The 27,990-nt window shown below is 40.1% G+C and overlaps 3 protein-coding genes across 5 annotated transcripts; 2 read left to right on the forward strand and 1 right to left on the reverse strand.

Annotated features, from left to right (window-relative positions):
• Window positions 1-662: 662 nt before the first annotated feature.
• On the forward strand, window positions 663-3,694 carry c5h6orf120 (chromosome 5 C6orf120 homolog). The gene is made up of 2 exons (XM_063884693.1): window positions 663-781; window positions 2,338-3,694. The coding sequence occupies exon 2, from the start codon at window positions 2,385-2,387 to the stop codon at window positions 2,943-2,945; it is 561 nt and encodes a 186-aa protein (XP_063740763.1). The 5' UTR covers window positions 663-781; window positions 2,338-2,384; the 3' UTR covers window positions 2,946-3,694.
• A 1,082-nt stretch (window positions 3,695-4,776) lies between these two features.
• On the reverse strand, window positions 4,777-6,282 carry mrpl21 (mitochondrial ribosomal protein L21). Its single transcript, XM_063884692.1, has 2 exons — window positions 5,875-6,282; window positions 4,777-5,147 (listed from the first exon to the last, which is right to left on the reverse strand). The coding sequence occupies exons 1-2, from the start codon at window positions 6,235-6,237 to the stop codon at window positions 4,926-4,928; spliced, it is 585 nt and encodes a 194-aa protein (XP_063740762.1). The 5' UTR covers window positions 6,238-6,282; the 3' UTR covers window positions 4,777-4,925.
• A 585-nt stretch (window positions 6,283-6,867) lies between these two features.
• On the forward strand, window positions 6,868-26,207 carry wipf2a (WAS/WASL interacting protein family, member 2a). 3 transcript variants are annotated; one of them, XM_063884689.1, is made up of 8 exons: window positions 6,868-7,420; window positions 12,337-12,485; window positions 13,321-13,453; window positions 14,492-14,647; window positions 16,087-16,827; window positions 20,837-21,085; window positions 22,739-22,840; window positions 24,085-26,207. In XM_063884689.1, the coding sequence occupies exons 2-8, from the start codon at window positions 12,426-12,428 to the stop codon at window positions 24,126-24,128; spliced, it is 1,485 nt and encodes a 494-aa protein (XP_063740759.1). In that variant the 5' UTR covers window positions 6,868-7,420; window positions 12,337-12,425; the 3' UTR covers window positions 24,129-26,207. The 3 variants fall into 3 exon arrangements, with proteins under 3 accessions (XP_063740759.1, XP_063740761.1, XP_063740760.1); XM_063884691.1 differs by having other exon boundaries at window positions 6,882-6,958; XM_063884690.1 differs by lacking the exon at window positions 6,868-7,420 and adding an exon at window positions 11,110-11,327.
• The last annotated feature ends 1,783 nt before the right edge of the window (window positions 26,208-27,990 follow it).

A 27,990-nucleotide genomic window follows, 5' to 3' on the forward strand; every position in this document is an offset into this window, starting at 1 on the left:
GCAGAATCAACTACATGTTTAATCATAGTATACTGCTGTGTATCTATATTCATAAATCGTTTTTTAATTATTGATATTTTTTTGTTTTTATCTGAATGTCAAAAATCAATGAATTGTAGAGGAAAAAAGTACAATATTTGAATCTAAAATGTGGAATAAAAGTAATATAACAAGTTAAATACTCAATTACAAAGAACGTAAGTACATTTATTAAATGTTATTATTTACTTAACGCCACTGCCCTAAAGGTCGGAAATCAAAGCAGGGTCAAGCAAACAAACACACCTTTTCATACGGGGATTATTCAGTCAAAACTAAATAATATAAAAACTTGAAATATCCTGTAGGACTTCAAAAGTTGGCTAATATTAATTTTGCACAAAAAATTGCACAATATTTATTTATTCTTGCTTTATTTTACTTCTGGGGCCTTGAGTTCAAAATATTAGTTAATCTTTCATCAAAAACGTATATTTGGTTGAATGAATTCCTGGAGGTGCAGTTATGTTTCACCAATAAGTAAGACTTGAAAAGGCACTTCCATTTTGCATATTATTCATTTATTCTTGCTTCATTATTTCTCTGGGGCCTTCAATTCAGAAGATCTGTCATTAAACAAACTTTGTATTACTGAAGTTTAGTGATTCCTGGTGGTGCCGTTACCATGTTCAACCAGTGGGTGTCGCTAATGATCTCCTCGTCTGTGGGTGATTCGGAGGAAAAGGAACCGAAGAAGTGAACTTTGTTTGGACGAAGATGTTGGTTAGAAAATGACAGCTGTGTGAGTAACCGTATTTTAAATTAATAATCAATACATGTTTAATAATTATTGGTAACTTAATTTGATCAAGTTTAAGCTGAATCGGCAACAGCAATATTCTGCAAACTTAAGCGGATTTAGCTTAAACTGAACAAGCTAGTTAGCTACGTTAGCTTCGTCATAGCTTTAAGAAGCTAACCAGTTAAATAAGTAAGAATCTGCTCTAAGCTTCGGTAGCCTGATTCATGTTGATCAAACATAAGCTGAAATGTATATTATCAAATATAGAAATGACCAATTTATTGAAATAATCACGTATTATACTTTGATTTTATTTATCGTATCTTAGTAGGTTGTATAAAAAGATCTGGATACTAGGTTCATTCTTATGAGAGTTTCTCAGTGGCGCTTGAAGCCATAGATAGAGCTGAAGATTCAGAAAGTACCCGTATGTAGGCCCACAGGGCATGCGCAGTTGAGCTTTTCCTTAAGCCCCGCCTACAATCTCCACTTTTGGCTCAGTTAAATCAATGGAGAGAGAAAATCTGAGTTTATTGACAGATACGTTTACACATACAATGAATTGGATTTGGTGTATGGTGGTGCAAACATAAACAACATACACAAAATAAGTTGTAAGAGGTGGTCAAAAATGTCACGTAAACGTATTTTCGTTTCCCAATGTAAATCGAGAAAAGTGACGGGAGTTGCAGTACCATAGTTTGGCCACTACGTCCATTCATAAAATGCCGCTTCAACGGCTGGCGCACTTCCTGGTTTGGTTTCAGGTTTATGCTACTGGCAGGTGTTAGCATATTAGCATTAAACTAAAAAACAACGAGTTATCGACACTTACTGCGTTTGAATACAAACTAAACCCGTTGTTATATTACATTTCAAGTTTGAACGTGTTGGTGCTGATATTTAAAGCTAATAACCTGTTTGTTTAACATGAAACTCGTTGTTTTCCCTCGTATCAAAGGTCGGTCTCACCGGTAGATTTAGCACCGAGCAGATTATTTTTAGCTCTGCTGCGGGTCAGAGGTTTATTTTTAAACTGTCCTGAGAGGGAGGGCATCAGCAGCCAGGATTCATACTGTTTTACCAGCAGCAATATCCCAAATCCACAGTGGTGGAAAAGTATTTGGATATATTATCCAAAATTAATGAATAAAATGTGAAAGCAGCATTTCGTCATACAAATGCTCGGTACATTTACTCAAGTTCTGTACTTAAGTACAACATGTAGGTACTTTACTATAGTTTTTTTACAACATTATGCTACTTTAGACTTTTTACTCGACTACATATGTTTTGCATATTTAGTTGCTAGTTTCTTTGCAGATTTAGGTTACTACAATATATAAATTGACACACTTATTATCATATATTATTACAGGTTAAGCTACCCAGTAGTGTATACATTAATTCAAATAAACCCCACCTTTACCGATACAACAATGAAGTTATGAAATCATTAATGCACCAATAATGTGATCTGACTGTAATGCAGCGTTACTTTCCTCCTTTGTTTGGGTGTTTTTTTTAAAGCTTCTTGTCTCTCCTCTGGTCCTCAGGCTGTCTGGTGTTGCCAGGCGGTGACTGAGTGACGGATGCCGCCATCATGATGCTGAGCAGCAGTGCCCTGCTTGTAGCCTTTCTGTTGTCCCAGGCCCAAGGCTTCCTGAGTTCCTCTGAGGACGACGACCTCCCCGAAAACTGGGTGCTGCTTCACGTAGTCCAGGGCCACATCGGCGCCGGCAACTACAGCTACCTGCGCCTCAACCACGATGGCCGAATCATCCTGCATATGCAGAGCCTCAAGGGCGACGCGGACCTCTACGTTTCGGACAAAACCCTGCGCCCGAGCTTTGACACCTACAAGCTGCAGTCGGTCACCTGCGGACACGACATGGTGGTGGTGCCAGGGGATTTCTCCAGGCCCGTGGGCATCGGCATCTACGGCCACCCGTCCCACAAGGAGAGCGAGTTTGAAATGCGAGTGTTTTACGATCAGACGGTTCCCCCTGACCTGTTCGATAAGGGCTCTTACACTTCAGAAAACGGACAAAAGAAACAGAAATCAGAAGAGGCAGAAGAGGAGGACGACTTCCAGGAAGAGGAGTCAATCTTTTGGACAATTCTAATCGGACTTTTGAAGATTATACTTGAGATTTTGTTTTGAGAATAGTTTTCTTCAGTGCTGCTCAGACTCAGATTTTTGTTTTGGCTTCAGTCAACCTTTAATGAGATTATTTTCTTAAAATGAGAAAATGTCACACCAAACTCCAGTGAGACTTCTGGCGTTTTAATTACTTTACTTGAAACCAAACGTACTTACTTGATTTAAAAACGGTGAAATCAGTTTACAGTCTGTATGTTTGGTGATAAGCAGAGTAACATGGGCCTGTCAGATTCAGCACATCTTGTCTTAACTCGGCATATCAACACCTCAAAGGATGAGAACCATTTTGAAATTTAAAAAAAGGTATACATACATTATTTGTCTTTGGGATAAAGGGAGTTAGATGTTATTATTGGACATAAAGAAAGGCCTGAAAGTGATTGAAAATGCTGTAATGATTCTCAATTTACTGTTAACATTATTTTTTCCTTTAATTTAGACTCTAAATAGGAGCCTCTTAAGGTATTTCTGTTAACATCAGTAGCAGCATTTCATTTTGTTTTAATCACTCGATTTGTTTTTTGATTATTGTTTCCCCGCCTGTTGGACAAGCTCCTGGTTTTTAAAACATCTCCTCCTGCGTTTTTGGAGTTCAGTAACGAGTAACCGTGCTACCACTGAGCAGAAATGTTCAACAGTGCCTTCACAAGAGCCGTCTTCTGCAGGAGGAACAGCCGCTCTCCTGTTTCCAGAGATGCGTCAATCAGGTTTCTAAATAAAGCAGTTTTACTTCTGACTGTTCAAACATGTTTGTTGTTACTCTTTGTGTCAGATTTGGGGGGAAATGCTATTCTCTTCCTTAAGGAGCACTTAAGTGTACAGCTTGGTAATTAATTCAGGTTATTAATGAATATGTTATTACTTGTGAAATTCAAATGTTTAAAGCACCACTGACTGACATGACATGACTTTTAGCACTTAAAACAACAGAATCACAATAATTAAATATCATTCATCTGCAAAAGATTTATTTTAATTTACAGATTTGAACCCAGTCAACAAATATCAAGTCTCCTTGTTACAAATTAGAGTTAGCCTAGATCTACTTGTAGTCTATTTTAATTTCATGCATCTTCTATATAATAATGCGCTTATATATTAGTTTTTTCCATCGTCTTCCTCGTCAGTGAAATACTTTTCTCTCAATTGTATTGATTTTGACGGAGGTGGAAGAAGTCCTCAGATCGTGTGCTTGAGTAAAGTAGAAGTACTCAGATCGTGTGCTTGAGTAAAGTAGAAGTACTCAGATCTTGTACTTGAGTAAAGTAGAAGTACTCAGATCGTGTGCTTGAGTAATGTAGAAGTACCAGAGTGTAGGAATACTCTGCCACAGTAAAAGTATTCTAAATGTTCCTCCAGTGAAAGTAGAAAGTACTCTCATCTAAATGTACTTAAAGTAGCGACAGTAAAAGTAGTCATTGTCTGATTGGTCCATTTCAGAATAATATCTCTGATATGTTTTATAATGATTGATCATTAAAGTGTTCTCAGAGCTGGTAAAGGTGCAGCTAGCTTTAATGGCTTTGTATACTGCAGGGTAGCCGCTGGATTTACTCCAGGTGAACTAAAGTCTGATTTAAGGGCTGATTATATTTACCATCATTCATCCAAATCTGCCTAGCAACTAAAGGGAGTGGAATAAAAGTACAAAGTCGCAAATAAGACGACCTGTTGAGAAAGTATTTGTACTTAAGCTAAATACATTTCAACCTCCTGGTAGATTGTACTGCAGAAACTCTACTTGTAACAGAGTTCTTGCACACTGGTATTGCTTGTATGTCTTCCACCACTGACTACTGTAATTTAAAAACACTATTACAGAATAATTAAATATCAGTCAAAAGATGAATCTTTATTTACAGTTTCAAACAGTCAACAACTGTCAGAGGAGTCCCTTTGCTGCAGCAAGAAAGCAACTCATTCACAGTTTGCATATTTAAATGAATAGAAAACAAACAGTCTATGTGGAATAGTCCATCATCATGAGAGCCTGGGGGCCAGCTCGATGCTGTTGATCCTCAGCACCGTCTGCGGCTGCACGATGATCATCTTGCGCTGGTACCGGTGTCTCTTCCAGAAACGCATATGCACTTTGGGCCAGGACTCGGTCTTCTCGATGACGGTGGCCTCGACCCGGACCAGATCCTTCCCCAGCAGAGGCCTCCCCACCAGGGTGAAGTCCTCCGCGCCAACCAGCAGCACCTTGTCCAGAATCAGAACCAGCATCAGCATCAATCAACGGGAAATGTACATTGTTACAGCAGCATTAAAGAGCCAAACACAGCATGCATTAAATATTAAAGTACCAGTATTTAACAAATAAATAAGTGTATTGTGTTTAAAATGTGTGATAGCAGGGATGTGGTTGTTTTCCATTATTACAAAAAGAACACCTTACATTCTATTTTTAACTAATTATATTCTATTTTACTTGAACACAACTACTCCTGCACTACTTGCACATCAGTCTTGCAATATTCTCTTGCACTTTTTTATTTCTACTCAGTTTCTTCTTTCACTATTTGTATCAGGGGTCAGGGACTTTAGTTTTCCATTGCAGCTGTAGATGTGCAAGTAATGCAGGAGAAGTCAAATAGAATGAGATGAGCCAAAAATAGAATGTAAAATGAAATGCTGCTTGTTTTAATAATAGATAAAGAAAAAAACCACCTGGCTGCCATCACAATATTACTACTACAAGTGTATATTTCTACTACTGTAGTATATTGGGCTTTTTATAGAACAGTCTCTCTAGAACCATTTATATTGAGTATTCTTTGTGGTTCATGTTCTTTATACTGTAGATTATGTAAATATACTTGCTGTTTATTGTTTATTGTGTTTATTTTATATGTTAATGTCTGAACACATTGCTATCTATCTATCTATCTTGCAATTTCTCCAGCAAAAAAACAAAAAGTTGCAGCACCTTCTCCAGGCGGATCCGCTCCCCGCAGCCCGCCTCCAGGTGGTTCTCGATCAGGATCAGGTCCTCCCCGGTGACCTTCCACTGCCGGCTGGCGAAGTGCACCACGGCGAACAAGCGGCCGAAGTCCTGCTGCTCGATGCTCCGGTTCACGGTGCTCACCACCGCGGCGTGTCGCCTCAGAACCTCCGCCTCATCCACCGAGGGGAGCTGCTCTGGCCACGGCGGGTTGGTGAGGGAGGTCCGGGGCACCAGCACCCCGCTCACGGAGCTCTGTGTTCGGACAGCAGCGGGGAATATGAGAGGGTTTCCCGGTAATAATCTGCTGGATGTCCTTAACAACAACCCTGCTCTGTACAGCGCCATGTTGACAGGAAAGGCTTTCGTTCCCACTGCGCATGTGTTAGGTCACTTAAGCTATGTGCGCATGCGTCACTTTTACGGTCAACTGACATACTGAACAACTTCTCTCCCAGGGAAATAATCAACACACTTGTGTACACAAATAAAAAGTCAAATACTCAGTGGTGGAAGGAAATAACAGAGGTGGGAGAAGTACTCAGATATTGAACTTAAGTAAAAGTAGTACTACCAAAGTTTAGGAATACTCTGTTACAAGTAAAAGTCCTGCATTCCAAATGCTACTCAAGTAAAAGTACCAAAGTATAAGCATCTAAATATGCTAAATAATTTACTCCAGGTGGAAATAAAGTCTGATTTAGGGGTTGGTTATATTTCAAATCATTATTCCAAATATGCAAATTAACTAAAGATATTTGTAGTGGAGTATAAGTACAAAGTAACACAACATAATTTATGATTCTAAAACTATTTTTTAGAACAGTTGTATTTGTGATAAAAATGTCAGTAATGTATTACCCACTAGAGCACTGTATAATCAATAGAATTAAATACAATAAATATGTTGTAAAAAAACTTTGAATCTGGCATTTACGACACCGCGTTAACGCATCGCAGATCTGCCTCCATTTTGTGTCGGTCGGCCCCTTTTCCGGGTTCCAGACAGAACCGATAAAACGATGTCAGCGGCGGCGAGTATGGCTCTGCCCGGGGGTCAGGAGTGCGGGTAAAGTTTTCCTTAGCTTCCTGGAAACTGTTAAAAGTGACCCTTGAATGCTTCCTCTTTCTCAAAGAAGTCTTATAACTAAACAGGCAGCCGGACTGCGCTGACACTGACAGCTGGGAAGTAAACAGATCGATGCTAACAAGCTAACTGCCGCTAGCTAGGCAGTTTAAACCGCCACTAGCCTAGCTAGATGCTAACAAGCCAACTGCTAGCTCAGTAGTGTAAACCGCCACTAGCCGTTAGCTAAAGCTAACCAACTAACTGCTAGCTCCGCAGTGTAAACCGCCACTAGCCGAGCTGAAGCTAACGTTAGCTGGATAACCTGTACGTGTTTTTTTAGCCGTTACATCTCCAGGAATTGCCAGCATTTCTTTTTTTTCCCCCCAACTACACCGACAAAGGATTTGGTACTTCCGTTAATGTTTTTGGAGGACGATATTATATTCTACTTCGAGTCCCAGGGTGAGTATATTCCGAGGAAGCTAACTTTACTTTAGTTTCTAAGCTAGTTGCCAGGTAGATTTGAGCCTCTACCTGGGAGCGGCTAAACAACCTGCACAGGCCTCATGCATCCTGTTTTTACTGAGCTTTAGTATGCAGTGGTGGAAAGTAAGCAAGTAGATTTACTCTGGGATTATACTTGCGTTCAATTTTGAGGCTCTTGTGCTTTACTTGAGTATTTACATGTTTTTCTACTTTGTACTTCTACCTCACTACAATTCAGAGGTTAATTAGTTTATCAGTGTTCTGTAATGTATGGGAGTGCAAATTCCACACTGAAAATACTGCATTAGAATAAAAGGTCCTGCATTCAAAATCTTACTTTAAAGTGAAAGTATTAAGTATTATTAGCAAGTATGAAAAGTAGTCATTGAGCAAAAAGTTTCTCCAGTCAGGGTGTTTTAAATCCGAGGTCTTTAAAGAAAAACAGCCCTGCTTTTTACTTTGTGATGATGCATTTCCCAGGGGATCCAAGAGGGGTTTTAAATAGTCAAATGTAGTTTAAAAAGTTGTAACTCTTCGTCCTTTTAGTTAATCACAGACATTTAAAATCATCACATTTAGAGATATATAAAGCTGCAGAAAATTGCAAGGAACTCCTGAATGTGTCCAACAACATTTATCAGTTGAAGTTTAATAATCATACAAATCATAGTTATCTTTAGCCAAAGAAAATGTGTTTTTATGGCACAATTTGTCCTGGAAGTGGATGAGCAAACAAAGCAGGCTGTGTTATGGCTTTACTTGGGCTGTCAGTGCCATTAGAAAAAAACCTAGAAACACACACTCACACATACACTTACACACAACTACTCACTCACAACCAGCCACAGGCTTTTTGCTCAGTGTATTTCCTTGACCACAAGAGCGTTTAACTTCCTCATACAGCTCCACCCCCCTGGTTGTATTTCCCTGTGCTGTGTCATGCTGTTTATGTGAGGAAACTTCTTTCCATTTGTTGGCTGTTTATCTGAATAGCTCAATGGACACCAAAGATCAGCGGTCTTGACCTACTTATGGGCCTCCCTTTGCCTTGATGTTGAATGGAAAGGATTAGTCAGATTACAAGGGTCAAAGTTCAAGACCTGCTGGTTTTATCAAGGTATAGATGCATGAGTGTGTAATAGATATATGCACAACGTGTGCTTTAATCTTCTGTTTAAAAAGACATTTTTCTACAGTATTAGATATAAAACTGTTTTTATAAAGTGTCTCGATGTGTCTCTTGCAGTTACCAAGAACAGAAAAGTTCTTTATGTAGAGACGTATTATTTAGTTAGGTCTTTAACCTCTACGATACTCAGTTCTTACATCTGATAATGTTTTTGCTCAATACTTCTCAGCTGGAGACTCATTTTATATCTGGCCCAAACAATAAGAATACAAAGATGATGTTTTTCCCAAAACAGAAACTCATGTCTGCTTCAACAAGGCAGTATTTTTAACATCCATTAATCTATTGAGTCTCTGAAATATCTTTGTAATGGAAAATTCCCATCTGATGTTCCCAGAGCCCAAACTGATGTCCTGATGAGGTTTTCTTTTTCTTTCAATCTCAATTCAATTTATACAAGGACTTGCACTATACCAAGAACTACTCAACTGTTGCAGCTCTACTTTAGAAGAAGGTTCCTTAAGAAATGGATTATATACCAGAAAGGCCAACAGATTACATTATTTTAGGTGTGTGCATCTCAAGTTCAAACAGAGTGACGTTGTAAGGTGTGTTAATAGCGGTTGAGTAATCATCTGATTATTAGTCATTTTATGCGATGACCGTTACATTAGGAGTGTGGGAATCCTCTCATTTAGGTATGTAGAAACTAGAAAGGGCTTGAGTTGTACTTTTAAAAAGCTGTACAAACCCCCAGCTGGGAAGAGACCGAGGGGTAGACCTAGGACCAGGTGGAGGGATTATTGTTAAATGCAAAATATCTAAAAATATCTGACTGAAATATCTAGGAGCTGCAGAGAACTCCCAGCCCATAACCAGTAGGCCTATTCTTCAGACTTAGGTACAGATCTTCTAAAAGACACTTCTCATTCAGGTCTTTATATTTACTCAAATCATAAACAACTTTAAGTTATCCATATTAAAAGACCTATGATAAACCCACACCTGAAACTGCCCTAAATGTGTCATCATTAGGCCACTGGATCTCCCCAAACCAGTTAGCTGTCTGGGCCCATTGTTGGTTCATGAAGGATCCTCACCCCACCCTCACCTCCGCTGCTGCTCCATGCCTCAGGCAGCCTGCCTCGGCGTCGGGCAGGTTTTCACCGGCGGAAACTAAAGGAATCTCACTGAGCAAGCTCGCCAGTCAAACGGTGACGTGGTTCAAACTGCACCAAGACAGAAACTGAGAGTAGAGGGGTATATCTGCTCAGGGAGGCCAAAAACAAAATGTTTCTGCCAAGTGTATAGAGCCACAAAGACTAGTTTCAAAGCAGGATATTAATCTACATATGAAATACTGAGTATTCAAAAACTGTGACTAACTTTATTGAGGTCATGTTCAGCTTTAATAGTAAGACTCAGACCTAATATTCCAAGACGCTCCATAGAATGACTAGTAATCAGAATAATTACACAACCGCTATTCCACAATAATGTCATTCTATTTAAATTGTGATGCCTACACCTATAACCAATTATTACTTGTACACACTTGTTGCATCCCTAGCTTAAAGCGCAACTTGTCTTCTCCTCTCCCTTTTTAAATGCTCATCTTCGCTCCACACTTCACTGATGTTTCCCAGGAGCTTCTTAGGCAACAGCTTCGTCTTCCAAGAATGTCCTTTCTCTAGAGCAAAGTGGGAACTACCATTTGTTTCCACTCTGAAGAAGCAGAATGAAACATGTTGGCATCTGTCCTCGTCATCTTGTCTTCTCTTTAGGGTAGCATTTATGTTGGCTAAAGAAATCCACTGTCACTAATTTATTTATTTATGAAGAGAGTACCTCCCATCCTGATTCAGGGAGTAAAGCAAAGTATAGAAAAGTTGCACCTAAAAAAAGCAAGGAACAGACTTTGAGCAAAACAGCAAGATGTTTAATCAAACAACGTTCAGATTTTGCATAAATGATATCTTTTTTTAAGTCTGTTATCTATTATTAACCCCCTAATATGATTTATTTGTATATTTATTTATAATTTTTGTATAAATTTATGTTTTTATTCCCATAGTTTTCCATGATTTTGGATTTAAGGCATGTTTCTTTGTCTGGATTTATTTAAACTCTGTAAAAACATCCGATTGTATTTATAGCAAAGTACATGTATTGGAAACTAAGCCAATAAATGAAAAGTATTAAAACACAATTTGTATTTCACATAGAGATTCAGAATCTAAGTAGAAACATATTTAAAATAGCAAGCAACACAATTCAAGTAAAACAGCAACAAGTTAAAAACAAACATTCAATTTAACATAAAATGCAACAGTAATAAGACGAACATTGAATTAAGGATAAAGATAGATAGAATCGGAGGATGAAACCCTCTTTATTTGTCACATGCATGCACACAGCAGAGCACACACAGTGAAATTAGTCCTCTGCATTTAACCCATCCTAGTACTAGGAGTTAGCAGTTAGCAGCGTTTAGTAAAAAGACGTGTGCAACAAGATGTCCGCTAGTCCTTACTCCTGTTTTATAACCTCTAAACTCCCCGCAGCTGATGCTGGTGATCTCATGTTTTAACCTGTGTGTTCCACAGATAGGTGGAGTGACTTTATTCACATTAAGCCTCTTCAAACCATGATGACGTGAAAATGAGTAATGATCATGTCACGACATTACATTCTGGATTTATTTGAGAATACCCACCGTTACAGACAGAGGATTGTCATTTGGACATTTTATAGGTTTGTTTTGGTCGCTTTTCTGACATATGCTAAAGTTTCTTTCTAGCATATATTTATTTTTGGTTGTTGTGTCTCGTTGCCAATTATGTGGATTTGGGGGGCGATCACAGTATGTTATAGTAGATTTATTAGGCTAGAGTAAAGTTATATACAGATAAGGTTATGGTTTTGTGAATTCAATTTGTTTCAAGTGCTTTAAATAACCATAATGCACTTCTCCACTTATTTATTATTTCTTCTTCCATTTGAGACAACACAAATCAAACGGTAAAACATGATTCTGTCTGATCTGTTGTTCTCCCAATTTTCATTACAGCAACTTTCCATCTCAGCCAAAAATATAAATATTTCCCATATTTCATTTAATTATTGTGCAGCTGTGGAACTCCACTCTGGAAACCTGCTTGTCTGCAAAGAAGTGTTTTCTCAAAACCAAAGATTTTCCCACTAGGGAACACATTTAACTGTGGCTGTTTTTTCCATCCACAGTTTCACAGAAGGTAGACCGTAACTTGATTATGGGCACACTGACTTATAGTACAGTTCTTTTATGTCTTTTAGGAATGATTTGAAGAAGCGTACCAGTTTTTGGGTTGCTTTTAGACCCCCTCTAGAATCAATCATTTAAAATCAAGGAGACGATTAGATATTGGCACAACCCTACATAAAGTTTCCTTAATGACACACTTCTGTATTTCAAATTGAGTTTATATTTGGATTATTCAAAAGGTCTAAAATGCCTCTAAACACAAGATGCAAACAAGAACACATCCTTTAAAAAGATGTTATTCCTAACAGAGCGTCAAGGCCTGCCTGTAGTTCATTATAGTTTCCAAGCTGGGAAGATATTTTTGTACGCCTGCCACATCAGCGTGCACATTTCATATAAACCAAGAACACAAAACAATGTTACACCTGACTTCAAAACCAAAGATTTATTCCAGGATTTGAATAATCTTTATTTTTATATTTTCGCTTAATCGAACTAAATATATTTGTTGTTTTGCAGGATTTTCCGTGTGCCGTCCCACCTGAAAGTGTAAGGTCATCGCTCCTCACCCCCCAGCCCACACAGACAGGTGCCAACAGAAGGACAGGATGCCTGCTCCTCCCCCTCCCCCTCCCCCAGGACCCCCGCCTCCCCCAACCTTCAATCAGGTCAGTGACCAAACTCCATAGCATAATGTAAAGGTATGACATAAGAAGCCACAAAACACAGGAGTCTTAGGTTCAGTAAAGCAGGGTTCATCCACTGACTGTAAACATACACTCTTTCAGGTACACCTGCATTACTTCCTGTTTATACTTGCATCCCAGTATATACACACATATATTTAAGTCCATTACCTGTCTACTCCTTGTTCTTACCCCTCCATAACCGGTACAACCTGTCTACCTCTACTTTTTACTTTCTGTCCATTTTATTGCAGCATTGGTTCTAAACTAAATCCTGCATTCATGACTGTTAAATGTATGAAGTCGCAGTAATGCCTTGTGACGCACTGACTAATTTCTACCTTGCCCACTAATGAGACAATGCCTTGTGTTTACCTTTTACTACCCCGTACTTTTTCAACTCACCTTTCCACATCTGTAGGATATTACAGGTGAGCAGCTTCCTGTTCTTCACTCGGTCTGAGGAGTGAAATAACCAGTCTGAAGAAGATTTGATAATAATAATGATTCATTTTAGCTTCAAATTAGTTTAAGGAGTTCAAACTCACTTTATAAGCACTTCAACATGACTATAAGGGGATAGCAGTGTGAGGAAAGATGATTCCTAAAAGAACGGTAGTGTTTATTTATGGAAACCAAAGGGAAAGAAAGCTGAACTGTATTTGTGCTTTCTACCTGGCTAATCTACTGAATCATGTGACGATTGTTTACAAGTCCTGAGTCTCTCTTTTGAAAGTGTGCCACGTGAACCCAAACAAAACAATAGTTCCACTTCTGTTCAGACAAGATGTGATATTCATATTTTCTTTCTTGACAGGCGAACATAAATCCTCCCAAACTGAACTCGTCTGAAACTAAAGGCAGAGGAGCGCTGCTGTCGGACATCCATAAAGGCGCCAGACTAAAGAAGGTCACTGTGGTCAATGACCGGAGCAGCCCCATTATAGAGAGTGAGTGCCTGCAGGTTTCAGATCAAGCTCATGTTGAAAACTTAGACTTATTTATGTGTTATCTGTTATGAGCTTTTGACCACATTTCATTCAGTTTTGGACCTTGAGTTAATGTTTTATGGAATGTATAAGTCTTTAAAAAATGGACAGTAGTAGAAATATATCTCTTGAAATCAACAAAAGTATTTCAGAAACACTTTCTTCTTTTGTGCTTTGATTGATATATTAATTCTCCAAGTGTTTGTGGCTTGTCACAGTGTTTTGTAGTGGCATTTATTCGGCTAAACGTGCAAGTACTTTTTCAAGTGCTTCTCCATTGTGTGTGAATGAAAAGTAAAATACTACACCCTGGTTTCTGGCTGCAAGTATTAGGGACTTTGGTTGACTTGATTTGTATTTGTTTAGCTGAAGAACATTTCTGAAGTTAGAAGTCCTCTGCTGCACAGAGATGAGGTGTTGAGGAGGGTTATTGCTTCTGGCAGGAAACGTTTCCTGGATCAGTCCTTGTGACAGTGGAGCTGATCAGTCTGTACTCACACATTGGCAGAATAAATGTCTCTCCACAAAGTAGATAGAATCGGAGGATGAAGCCCTCTTTATTAGTCACATGCATGCACACAGCAGAGCATACAGGGGAGCAATGGGGAGGAGGGATTGGAGGTGTCCGGTGCCTTGCTCAAGGGCACCACAGCTAGTAGTCTCCAAGTAGCAGTCCACTTTCCATATTTCATGTCTGTTTGGGGATTTGAACTGGCGACCCTACGATTCCCAGTCCAAGCCCCTACTGACTGAGCCACTAGACAAGTATTACATATAAGAGAAAGACTTGGCTTTATGTTCGCTACCTGGTGCAGAGGGCGCTCATAATTCTACCTGATGGATAGCTTTGTTCGTTGTCCCAATCGTAGCTTTTCTGTGCTCGCTCTTCCTCATCCAAATGCCGCCATGTTTAAAATTCCAAATATTTGAATATTAAAATATATTTCTAGATCTGCTTTCATATTTGTGTTATTAACATTGTTCTCATCTTTTCCCCAGAATCAGGAGGAGGCGGAGGCGGCGGCAGCGGTGGTGGAGGTGGTGGTGGAGGTGGAGGTGGTGGTGGTGGTGGTGGTGGTGGTTTTGGAGGCGGAGGGCCAATGGGAATGGGAGGCCTTTTCCAAGGAGGTGTGCCAAAACTACGCCCAGTTGGAGGTAAAACTATTTTCTTTCATTTGATATGTTTGAAGTTTATCTCACATTATCTCAGGAAGTCTGAGGGATTTTGAGCGATGAAGTATTGACCGGACAGGTGAAGACGCATAAACAGACAAAAGAGGAACTTACAAGCGTGCGTGGGTGTGTTTGAGAGAAGAGAAAAATATCATATAAATAAAAGATGAGACATAAGTAAAGTATATACATAAGTAAATACTTTAAGATAAAAAGACATAATTATAATAATATGAAAATAATAAAATAGAAATACAGAAAATGTAATTAATTACATGAAGAATAATTATTTAGAATATGAATAAGTAAATTGGTAAAGCGTAAATAATAATACAAAATAAAATATATTAGAAGTAACAACATAAACCGATAATTCAAAAATATATATCGTAAATAAATTAGTAAAGGTAAAATAATATTGTACAAAATACAATATCCTGAATTGATTAGATTTTGGTTGTCAAAGTCCAAGGTCTCTGAACTCCCATAATACTTGTTTAGCTGTAACTCCTTAATCATATGCCTACTTTGACAATTTCACACAAATATCTCAGAGGATACGTGAAGTGCAGTCAGGACGTGTTGAGGAGGGATAAAACCGTGAGGTGGTGGTTTTAGTTTCTAAAATGATCAAGTGTTGGGCTATGAATTTGCATGTTTTCTTTACAGGCTGTAAAAGTGCTTGGGTCATTTGTGTAAAATAAATAAACCAGACGCGACGTATAAAGCCAAAGTCCAGTAAGCCGATTTATCAGCCATGAAGGACCTCAATCAGAATCTGACAGTACTGTAATAAGTTACGAACAGAGCTAAGAGAGGTTTTACTTTATTACTCAGGGAAGCTGTTCCTCCACGTTCATGTTGTGGTTATAAAAATGAACAATTCACAGAGAACGTTCAGAAGCCCACACGGTATGAATCAGCAGAGAAGATCTGAACATGACTGCGGTTATTTTAAGCCTAATGGACTCTTTTTCCACTCCTCTCCGACAGAGCAGACATATTTGTGGTCGCAGCTGAAGCGGGGAAGAACGAGGGATTGAAATTATTAATGAACAGTTTATTTTAGAGATATCAAATATTTAACATTACCCAGAACCACGGTGACCTTTCACCCCCTTACTAAAGTTAGTTGGGGGAAATCTTTTGTGGGGATGTGAAACAATACATGTTGGTTGTGGGATTATCAAATGATTTTATTTAGTAGACAAATGTGTAATACTTTTTAGAGAAAGTCCCTATGGAGATTTTAGCCTTTGCAGACCATTTACATGCACACAAACCTATACTACACTACAGGGAAGGGAAAACTCCAGAAGGCGTAATGGGGCCTCTTTAAGACGAGTGTTCACTTTTTTTAATCCAAACGTTTTGAAGTTTTTTGTTCGTTTCCTAAACCCCTCTCTCTGTCCTCCCCCCAGATGGTTCATCCGGAGGTTCTGTGGGCAGATCCGCCCTGCGGCCCCCAGGGACCAGGCCCGCGGCTCCTCGTCCCCCAACAGGTCGCTCTTCATCCCCCGTCCCTCGTCTCCCTACAGGACGCTCCTCCTCTCCCTCCCCTCGCCCCCCCACCGGCCGCTCCTCCTCCCCCTCTCTGGCCAACAAGCCCTCCCCACCTGAGCACCAGCGCTCCCACCGCCCCTCGCTCCCCGACATCTCCCGCCCCTCCTCAGGTGGCGGGATGAAGCACAGCACCTCCGCTCCGCCTCCCCCTCCACCCTTTAACAGAGGAGGCCGCAGCAACGCTCCGCCTATGCCCAATCATAAATCACAGGCTCCAACTTCCTCCTCCTCCAATCACAGCCGAGAGAAGCCCCTCCCTCCGACGCCCAACAGAGGCCACACCCCACCCAGCTCAGTGAAGCCGCTTCCATCTTCCAGCCGACCCCCGACAGGTGGCTCCTCAGCTCCCCCACCTCCCCCGCCCTACCGACCGAACACATCGGGCGGCTTCTCCAACGGGCCGTCACACGTGGATGGAAGTGGAGCTCCGGAGCTGCCGCAGAGGCACAACTCCCTGCACAAAAAACACACATCAGGAGGCGGCAGCCAAGGACGGAGCCACGCTCCTGCTCCTCCTCCCCCTCCCTCACCCTCTCCATCCTCCCAGCTGGGCAACAGACCTCCACCTCCCGCCAGAGAGCCACCGGGACGCAGATCAGGTACGACCAGCTGCACTCTCAACGGTTTTCAAGGTCAATGGTTTTTAAGGTAGTCAGCGGTGGTGACACGAAGTCATGTGACCCTGCTGCAGATTCTTTAATGCAGGGGTGCCCACACTTTTTTCACCGAGGGCCACATACAGAAAAATATACGGAGAGCTGGGCCACTTCTAGAGGTGAATATTGCCTCAAAAGTTAAGTTATAAGTTAGCAAAACAAATCAAATGTAGGAGAATAAAGCGTGATACTTGAAAACGCTTTCAGAAAAAAACAGCCTACATCCCGTCTGTCTTTAGGGGTTCATTTATTCTGTTGGCAGCTCATTCCTTAAAACAGAAGCCTCAGATTGCTGATAATAAGAGTAAATATGAAGGTTCAATTTCAAGCTCGTTATAGAAATAAGTTATTGGGCTTTTTTTTTTTTTATCAACTAAGATTTGTTGGAAAATGTTTTAAATTCTTAATGACTGAATCTATTTGAAATTGGGCTCATTAATATATTTGAACATATATATTTGGCAAGTACAAAATAAGACCAGCACAAGTTTAATTTGTGGGCCGTATTGCATTATACTTTTAGAATTTGAAGAGGGCCGATTCAAAATGGCCTTCGGGCCGCAGATTGGACACCCCTGCTTTATAGCCTAACGTTATCTTTTTATTTCTGGAGATTGCATTTACGCTTCAAGGATTATAAAAGTGAGGTTAATATGCGGCGATAATGCTGCTGAACAAAACGTGAAGGATTTCATCAACATTTGTTTGCATGTTTGTCGGCCATTGCCAAACCTACTCTAATTTAGCCTTGGAAAATTCTTCATCCCTGCAGAACTCTAATCCAATAACAGTCAGTCAGTATGTAGGTAAATAAGAACCAGGGCTACCTTTTTATATGCCTGTTTAAAAGCATCTATTCCTCAAACCCAGTTCTGCGGCACAATATCCAGATACGTACCTCTTGGTCCTTCTTGTGTATTTATTATTTATGGCAAAATGCTGAATATTCTTTATTAGATATCAATATATACTTCTAGTAACCTGACCCAACATTGCAATCAACCATGGAGGTGCAAACTCAGAGCTGCAAGAATCCTGCAATTCTCTTTCCCTTTTGTTCCTGTCGGCCCCCTGCAGTCGACTCTCTCCATAAAAAGCACAAACACTTCATATGTTTTATTCCTTATTGCCCAAAAAAATCCATAATTTGTCCAATCATTTCAGCACAGAACATGTTTAACTGTGTGTCAACACGTTAAGGATAAGAGTGCTCAGTATTTACAGCATCCCGCTGATGAAAACAACATCTCAGATACAGGAATGTTCATCCAGAGGCCAAAGCGAGTTATGACTCGTTATCTCTTATCCTCTGTTGTGCAAGGCGGCTTTAAAGCAGCAAACTGAAGCGTTTCCTGCACAAAGACCAACCCTACTGCAGGTCCATTTCTGAAAGGTAGAGCAGAAGGCCGCGACGAGACTTTGTTTGGCTCTACTGAAATCCAGGAGTCTGCAAAGATACTCCATATGTATAGCCCTTATAGGTACTCTAAGGGACGTTCAAGGTAAAAACATAACCTGTAAAACCCCAAAAGGCACGGAAACCGTTGCATTCTATGCTGCAGATTTCTTCAGCTGCATCTGTGTTTCTAGATAAATTCTTCTCACCGTTGAGGAAATTACAGTATTTCACCACCTGGAGTTACTGGGGTTTGTCTTGATTGGATAGCTCCTTTGTGCATAATGACAAAAAAAATTGCAATGGACCTCTCATGTCTCACAGATAAACTCTCAGGTGAGTTCTCTTCCTCCCCAGAGCGGATTTACAGCTCGGTGGAAAATATATATTCAGAATTTTAATTCAGAGTGAACACACAAACAGGAAGGCACTTGTTAGCCGGAGTACTGTGTTGTGATTGGACGGCGCGAGGCCTCCTGGTTTCTCTGCATTCCTGAAGCTCTGTGGAATATTCCAGCATTCCTCTTCACTTTCACTCTCTGCGGCTTCCCAGATACTTTTTACATTAAGATTCATGACTTCTGCTGCTTTCCAACATACATCTGTTTATCTGAGCCTTGTTTGTGCTGCTCCTTTACTTTATTTATATAGATTAAAAAGAGCTCATTTACTTACAGCAGCTAAAGTGTGTGAAGCTGGAAATTATTTAACAATCAACATTTTAAAACTGGTTCCTTTCCATGCACTCGTTCAAAGAAAACGTAACTATAACCTTGGTATACCTACTGCTTATGGTAGTCGTTATGCTTCAATGCCTTTTAAGATGAAGAGGGAGCATCTAATGACTATTTTCATTTACCAGTATTCTACAAATTAATTTGTATTATTTAAAATGTCTACCCCAGTTAGTCCAAGTAAAAGGTGATGTCTCTAAGTGTCGTGTTTCATCAGTTCTAGCTTAATAAAAATTAAATTAAATACAATTTAAAACTTAGAAAATCATAATATTTCAAATGAGGCTAAAAAATAGCATTTTCTGACATTTATGCATAAACATGTATTTAAATTGTTGCAGCTTCGTGCAGATCTGTTGCATAATGAACATTTTTAGATATCACATTTTCTGGTATTTATTCATGAAACTGTACTTTTAATTGCATATTTCTGCAGATCTGTTTCGCAATGATATTAAGTAAACTGCTCATATGCAGAGTCAGTCTGTGGTATATCATATAATACAATTGGTTGTGGATAGTTGACAGCCCTATTTTTTTTTCACTGACCTTTTTTAAAGTAAAAATGTCTTATTTAACAAAGATTATTTACACAGAATGATGTAGTATTTGTAGCCCATATTTTCTATTCAATTAAAGCTAATGACTGACCGTTTCCAAAGCATAGAGGTTAGATATAAACAGTAGAATAATGAAAGCTGCTGCAGACAGTTTCTTCATCACAGTAAATAAAAGGTGGGATGCTTTTATTGTTTGTGAAAGTTGTCCCGTTATATAATGCTTGTGCATGTTATGTCATTCTAAATGCTGCTGCAGTCAAGCGGGGAAAACTCTTTGTCGTGGTGCGTTCAAGAACACCTCAACATCCTGGAATTATAGAATAATTTAAGATATTTTTGTAGAGAAACAAACACAGAAGGATAAACAATGAGCCAAAAGAATAATTAATGACATCTCAGATGTCAGAGTGTCAGTGGAACCTTCTTTGTTATCAGACTGCTTTAAATATGTTTACATGACGTGATGTCAAAGTATCCACGATATGTGACTGATGGAACAAATAAGCAGTCCGATAATTCTGTCACAAAGATCCATTCAAATTGTATAATTGAAAACAGCAATTTGAGTTTCTATAGATCATCGTAATAAAGAGGAAACCACACGTTAAGAAAGTAAACCTTCAGGATAAAAAAAGCAGCATTACAAAAATGAAGTGAAACATATAAACAGTAATGAAGTAGCAGCCCGATGACAGAGGTAAATATTAAACCGTAAAGTAGATGTGCAGTATAGACCAGTGGTGCCCAATCAGGGGTATTAGGGGCACTTGAGTGGATTGCAGGGGTACGGTGAAATATTGAGGATTGCAATTTATTTCCACATAAAAAAACAGTTAAATCAGGTGTCCCCGAGGACCATCAGAGCAAGGTTGTGTGTCTCATTCAAATCTCTAACGATGCTAGAAGTGAGTCTTAATATTAATTCTGTCTCTCACAATAAGTGCCAATGTCCAGTTTACGGTAGACAAACAAGGTTCAAAGTACAGTATTACATCAGTAGCGTCGTCCTGATCGTGTGTGTGTGTGTGTGTGTGTGTGTGTGTGTGTGTGTGTGTGTGTGTGTGTGTGTGTGTGTGTGTGTGTGTGTGTGTGTGTGTGTGTGTGTGTGTGTGTGTGTGTGTGTGTGTGTGTGTGTGTGTGTGTGTGTGTGTGTGTGTGTGTGTGTGTGTGTGTGTGTGTGTGTGTGTGTGTGTGTGTGTGTGTGTGTGTGTGTGTGTGTGTGTGTGTGTGTGTGTGTGTGTGTGTGTGTGTTGTCCCCACAGCTCCTCAGGTGCCTCCTAACGGGGCTCGTAACGGCAGTCGGGATGCTCCTCCTCCACCGCCCCCTTACCGCGGTCACAGCTCTGTGGCCTCAGAGCCCCACAGTCGGGTGGGCAAACCTCCTCCTCCACCCTCCTCATCTTCCTCCTCCCTGTCATCCTCATCCTCAAGAACCCCGGCTGGACCCCCTCCACCTCCCCCGCCCATTAGGAACGGCCACTCCTCCATACCCTCCTCCAAGTCCATCATGGGTGAGTCTGGCTCCTACATTTTCATGATTCACCATCTCCAGATTTGTGCATCTACCTTCTTCGATAGAGCAACACCTCTGGGTTAGGGGAGGGGGAGGGGAGGGCGATATGTTTAGGCTGAAGGGCAATACACGGTAGATGTAGTTGGAAGTCAAGGCGAAAGTCAATTTGAGATGTCACAAACACTTTCTAAATCTGTTTACTTCACATATATACTTTTAAAGCACAAACTAAGAAAAGCACAGTTTGGACACCCCTCCTTTACCCGGTGTGAACGCTGCTAGCTTCTGGACATATTTTTGCAAGTTAGCATCTCCTACAAAAAGCAATGGGATTTCTCCATTGCTTTTTGGAATATTGAAGAGTATAATCTCTCTAACGCAATAAACGAACTACATAACGGTCACATGACTTCAATTTAATGTCATAGAACAACATACGTGAGAACCTTTTAGGTACGCGTTAACCTCAGAATTTATTTCAGGCATCATATATCCTTTATTTAACCAGCTAAAAGTCTTTTTCAATGTTACAACACATACAAACAGTACAGGCAGACCAATACAACTGAGATAAAACACAGATTAGATGGTTAAATAGCCAGTCAGGATGCAAATAAAAGAAACTGTTAAAAGCAGCACTCTTACCTTGAATTCTCCTGCTTTAAAACATTCCTCCAGAGCATAAACTACCCAGCTGATTCCCCGCTGTCTTATTCCAAAACTGAACTTCATGTGTAAAACCGGAGTAGTGACACCTTTAATATCCCGAGATATCTGGAATACTATAAATGGAGCCAGATTTTATTCAACCCTTGAGTACTTCACACCTCAAAATCAAAAACTCTGGCAGAACCAGAATTCAGATGTGAAGAAACGACAAGCTGCTGTTGCTCTCTGTTTTCAATCTACAAAGGATTCCGCTCCGGACGGTATATCTAATCTTTCGTTCTTTTATCTTACTTAAACTTGTTCTTCCATCGCCTCAGCTGTGTGTTGGATCCTCACTGGTTGAGGTGGGGTTTCTTTCTGATTTTGACCTGATGAATGACCGTCGATAGTCAAATTCTTCCACTGCAGACATGATATGCAAATGAGCTCTCTTTATGTTTCCTGTTCTACATCGTTTTGCTAGATTACTGTTTGCTCTCCCCCTTGCTGCACAGAAAAGACATCCACTGACGAGTAAAATGGGTTAGAGAAGGTTAGAAGAGACTTTTTATTCAAATAAAAATGAGAGATTTTAGTAGTGGATTCATTTTCTTGAGCGGTGACGTCATCAAATAAGAGGACAGACATTCAGAGCTTGATTAGAAAACTATCTATAAATGTTTTAAATGTGAGATGAGTCCAAAAAGCCGTAACACTTTACTTACAATTTAAATGCATACTAAATGATAGAGAGTAAAACGTGGTTAATAAAGGTACTACACATGTGAGTTTAGGGAGTTATTATGGATGGGTTTTAGGGTTGATAGGGTTTGTTACTGTAGTAAAAGCTACTCTGTACTAAATATCTTTGAGGTACAACATATTGTCTCTATAAGTAATCGAAAACAGATCCGTTTCATGATTTGTTGTGCCTAAATAACCGGGTAATTTGATGCATGTTCACATTTTTTAAAAGATGTTTTTGTACGTTTCTCCTCCTCAGATGATTTTGAATCCAAGTTTAACTTCCACCCTATTGAAGACCTTCCACCTCCAGAGGAGTACAGGCATTTCAGCAAGGTCTACCCCAGTAAATCCAACAAGGGTACGTGCTTTTTAAACTCTCTTTATACTTTCATCTTTCTCTGGTGTCGGATGCTTATGTGTACTTTTACAGAGTTCTCAGACAAGTTGGGTTTATTGGACCAGTAAAAAAAACCCACAATATTTAACTAAAGATCAGGAGGTAAAAAAATCAAACGTTTATTACATTATCAGAGATGAAGCAGGAGGGCGTTTAGTGTCATGTGACAAAGAGAGCTGATCCAGTTTGTGCTTACAGGGATATTATCTTTACTGAACCAGTTAATGATTGGTACTGTATTTCACAACCCTCCTTTAGCGCCTTGTCTGTGCAGCGTTAGATCAGCGATAGAGCGAGCAGGCTGCTTTTTTTCCAGGGGTTCTGGTACAATCTCTGGCTCCATCTGTCTGCTGTGAAAGTAAAAGCACTCTGCTGGGTAATGTGTCCTGTTTGTGATATTAGTATTCTCACGTTTACTGAAGTAAGTAGTAATAGCACTAAGGCTATACTCCAAGACACTGAGAATGCAGTTTGTTAGTGACATCGGGATAACATTAAACTTCATTTAGGATTCATAGTTTGAGTTTACTGTGTTTTTGAATGTGGGTTCTGTCCCGCCACCATCAGATTGTTATTTACTTATTTCCAGCTTCTCATCCGTATTGTACAATGTATAGCCGGAGTGTTTTTTATTTGAAACCTCATCACGTTTGAGTGGTCCTTATTTCATTGAGTGTTTCACTTTTTAGGAGGAGGTTCGTCTCTGTCCCACCTTTTGAACCGTGACCACATTATTCAGGTTCATTTTGATCGCCAGGATTTTTAATGTCTTCCTATTTTGATTCTGAGTTTGTTGCCACTGAGCCTTTACTGAGGATCTGTCTGTGAGAGCAGGGACATTAAGCCAATTCATAACCTTTTTTAGGGCTGTATACCATTTCAATTGGGGCTTTTTAACGCTTGTGATTTAATCTGGAAACCTTAACGCACCTTATCACATGACCAAGTTTGGCCCAAAGTTGCTACAGTAACACCAGCATGGATGTTTACCATGAATTGCATGGCAGTAAGACAGCAGGACAATTCTCACAAGCTAAACATATTGATAACAAATCAATAATATACATAATAAAGTACATAATCCTCTGATTCCTCTTAAGCTACCAGTTTGTCATGCACTTCTTCATCAGAACACCACACGTGTATTTGGACTGATGGATTTCGAATGGACTGACGGCAATTTGAATCTGTGCTTCTTCCCTCAGGCATGATGCGAGGAGCTCCTCCTGCGCCGCCGGTGGGGAGGTGAACTCAGCTCAGGACTTTAACTCTGTCAGCCATGGTGGAGAGAGAGAGAGAGAGAGTGGTGAAGAAGCACTCACAACACACACTAACACTAAAACCACCAGCTGAAAGCACAACACTACGACTCCTCGCCGGTCTCCTCCTTCTGTCTTTGCACGAGAACAGAAAACCACTCGGAGCTCAGAGGCCTCCTCCTCTGCCGCCTGCACGTACAAACATATCAGGACCAAACTCCAAACACTTCCACCTCTGTGCATTCCACCTTTTTCTTTAATCATGATAATAATGGTGACTTTCATAATTCTGTATGATTTTAATATGTTGGGGTCAGCATTAGTTTGTGGGGGGGGGGGTTAGAAAATTCAACACTAAAATGAGAAAGTTGTGAATGAATGTGTCCAGCAGAGGAATTCCCCACAACAACTGATAATGCCATGAGTGTGTGGGGCTTATTACGGTTATTTTTTGGTTATATTTTGTCTTTGAATAGCCATTCCTGCAGTGCCAAGTGAGGGTGCGTTTGAATCTATGTCAGTGTGCCAAAGCGGGTGGAGTTAAACGATCTGCACAGGACGGTTTCCATAAATGTTTGATTTATAATTGACTTTTTTATTTTTATTTCCTTGTTTTTGGACGAAATGCATTAATAGGGCTGAACAATTCTTTGAAATTTGATCAAAATGGCCGGTTAGAAGTGTCAGGAATACAGCTTTTAAATGTAATGTTCTAGAGCTGCAGAGATGTCCTTATCTACATATCATATTCTTCACACTTAAGGAAAATCCCTGCAAAAATACAACATCATCACTGTTATATTTTCCTAAAAAGGGAGGATGAATATGTCAAATAATCTTCTAATCAAAATTGTTCAGCCCTGCTGGAAAGCTTTCAGAGTCATGACATTTTTTACACTTTGGGGAGGGACTGTTTTATTTTTCCTTATCTGGTACCCCCTACTTTCCTTTATTTTTGGGGGTGTCTATATTTCTATCTTCAGCCGATGTTGCACGAACCGAGACACTGTGCATGAAGCTTATTTATGCACGTATGATAACAGGAAACCCCTGAGATCAGGATTCACGTGGATGTGACAAAAATCCAGATACACTACGATTATCCCTGGTGTGTTTGAGAAGCTGTAAATCACTCAGCGGAGGCCAACACTAAATTATTTGTTTGTTTACTCGACCAAGTATGTATGATTGGAGGTGTTTATAAGGGATCAGGTATCTACTTCCTGTCCAGGGAAGTCTGTTGAAAAGCATCGTTCTGAATCCATCTTTTTACTTTTGCTGCTGGTGGCCCTTTTGTTTTTTGGCCAGAGGAAGATATTTTGATTAATTGCTATGCAAGGAGCAGTTCGTACAGATGGTAGTTGGTAACCAAAAAGAAAGAAAGAAGCAACACTTAAGTGCCAGAGAGCTGTCGAAGCAGACGGAGGTTATTTACTTCTCTTTAATCTCGACTTTAAAAACAATAACTACATGATTTTTGAACAAACCAATTCTCAATGCTGCAGCGCCCCCTGCTGGTCCTGCCTTACACCGGTCTGTTGTCACTCATAGGTACCTGTGCTTTTTGTTTGTATTTTAGAGGGGAGGAGATGATGACAACAAGGTAAATAAGAACCAAGTTTATTTGAAAATGCAATAAATATTGTATATTTACATTAAGGAATATGGTAATCATAGTTATTGATTTATTTTTATGTTGTAAAAAGCTTGTAATATAGGAAAGAGAAATGATTATAACAAGTCGGTGAGCTTTGGTCTGATAATAGCACTTCTCTCGATGTTCGGCCATGAGGGTGAATGAGCTGAATGGATGTGTGTGACGATTTTTGCCAACGAGCCAACATTTTGGGGATCCTGTTTCGTGTTAATCCACCTGACGGGTCGTGTAGTGAAGAAGACAAAACAATGTCACGACACTTCCTGTCCTGGATGGACAGGAAGTGTCATGCTCACGTCTCCTCACATTGTCCACTCTGAAGAGCAAAAACCCTGTGGTCATTTCATGTTAATCAACCATGTTTTTATCATTTGAAATAATTTCAAATAAATATGGGGAAAAGGGTAACTGATGCCAGGTGTTGTTGTTTTCTCTTCCTGCAACTATGTCTGAGTTTTAAAGAGTCTCTCCTGCAATGATTGGGGAAAAACATGTACAGTGGGGCAAACAAGTATTTAGTCAGCCACCAATTGTGCAAGTTCTCCCATTTAAAAAGATGAGAGAGGCCTGTAATTTTTATCATAGGTATACCTCAACTATGAGAGACAGAATGGGGGAAAAAATCCAGGAAATCACATTGTAGGATTTTTAATGAATTAATTGGTAAATTCCTCGGTAAAATAAGTATTTGGTCACCTACAAACAAGCAAGATTTCTGGCTCTCACAGACCTGTAACTTCTTCTTTAAGAGGCTCCTCTGTCCTCCACTCGTTACCTGTATTAATGGCACCTTTTTGAACTCGTTATCAGTATAAAAGACACCTGTCCACAACCTCAAACAGTCATACTCCAAACTCCACTATGGCCAAGACCAAAGAGCTGTCAAAGGAGACCAGAGACAAAATTGTAGACCTGCACCAGGCTGGGAAAACTGAATCTGCAATAGGTAAGCAGCTTGGTGTGAAGAAATCAACTGTGGGAGCAATTATTAGAAAATGGAAGACATACAAGACCACTGCTAATCTCCCTCGATCTGGGTCTCCACACAAGATCTCACCCCGTGGGGTCAAAATGATCACAAGAACGGTGAGCAAAAATCCCAGAACCACACGGGGGGACCTAGTGAATGACCTGCAGAGAGCTGGGACCAAAGTAACAGAGGCTACCATCAGTAACACACTACGCCGCCAGGGACTTAAATCCTGCAGTTCTAGACGTGTCCCCCTGCTTAAGCCAGTACATGTCGAGGCCCATCTGAAGTTTGCTAGAGGGCATTTGGATGATCCAGAAGAGGATTGGGAGAATGTCATATGGTCAGATGAAACCAAAATAGAACTTTTTGGTAAAAACTCAAGTCGTCGTGTTTGGAGGAGAAAGAATGCAGAGTTGCATCCAAAGAACACCATACCTACTGTGAAGCATGGGGGTGGAAACATCATGCTTTGGGGCTGTTTTTCTGCAAAGGGACCAGGACGACTGATCCGTGTAAAGGAAAGAATGAATGGGGCCATGTATCGTGAGATTTTGAGTGAAAACCTCCTTCCATCAGTAAGGGCACTGAAGATGAAGCGTGGCTGGGTCTTTCAGCATGACAATGATCCCAAACACACCGCCAGGGCAACGAAGGAGTGGCTTCGTAAGAAGCATTTCAAGGTCCTGGAGTGGCCTAGCCAGTCTCCAGATCTCAACCCCATAGAAAATCTTTGGAGGGAGTTGAAAGTCCGTGTTGCCCAGCGACAGCCCCAAAACATCACTGCTTTAGAGGAGATCTGCATGGAGGAATGGGCCAAAATACCAGCAACAGTGTGTGGAAACCTTGTGAAGACTTACAGAAAACGTTAGACCTCTGTCATTGCCAACAAAGGGTATATAACAAAGTATTGAGATGAACTTTTGTTATTGACCAAATACTTATTTTCCACAATCATTTGAAATAAATTCTTTAAAAATCCTACAATGTGATTTCCTGGATTTTTCTCATTCTGTCTCTCATAGTTGAGGTATACCTATGATAAAAATTACAGGCCTCTCTCATCTTTTTAAATAGGAGAACTTGCACAATTGGTGGCTGACTAAATACTTTTTTGCCCCACTGTAGATCCTTAAATAAAGTAAGAGTGGCAGTAGCGCTACAAACGGAAAACTTACTGCACTTGTGAGTTGTGACGTGTTTCAGGTTCAGCATAAATTAAAAA

The sequence above is a fragment of the Eleginops maclovinus genome, chromosome 5 (genome assembly GCF_036324505.1).
Source record: "Eleginops maclovinus isolate JMC-PN-2008 ecotype Puerto Natales chromosome 5, JC_Emac_rtc_rv5, whole genome shotgun sequence".
In the NCBI taxonomy this organism is placed as follows: domain Eukaryota; kingdom Metazoa; phylum Chordata; class Actinopteri; order Perciformes; family Eleginopidae; genus Eleginops; species Eleginops maclovinus.

Coding starts and splice junctions, on each gene's coding strand:
- c5h6orf120 (XM_063884693.1), top strand. CDS start 2,385: ATGATGCTGAGCAGCAGTGCCCTGCTTGTAGCCTTTCTGTTGTCCCAG.
- mrpl21 (XM_063884692.1), bottom strand. CDS start 6,237: ATGGCGCTGTACAGAGCAGGGTTGTTGTTAAGGACATCCAGCAGATTA. Junction 5,148..5,874: donor AGCGGATCCGCCTGGAGAAG/GTGCTGCAACTT, acceptor ATTCTGGACAAG/GTGCTGCTGGTTGGCGCGGA.
- wipf2a (XM_063884689.1), top strand. CDS start 12,426: ATGCCTGCTCCTCCCCCTCCCCCTCCCCCAGGACCCCCGCCTCCCCCA. Junction 16,828..20,836: donor GCCACCGGGACGCAGATCAG/GTACGACCAGCT, acceptor TTGTCCCCACAG/CTCCTCAGGTGCCTCCTAAC. Junction 21,086..22,738: donor CTCCTCCAAGTCCATCATGG/GTGAGTCTGGCT, acceptor TCTCCTCCTCAG/ATGATTTTGAATCCAAGTTT.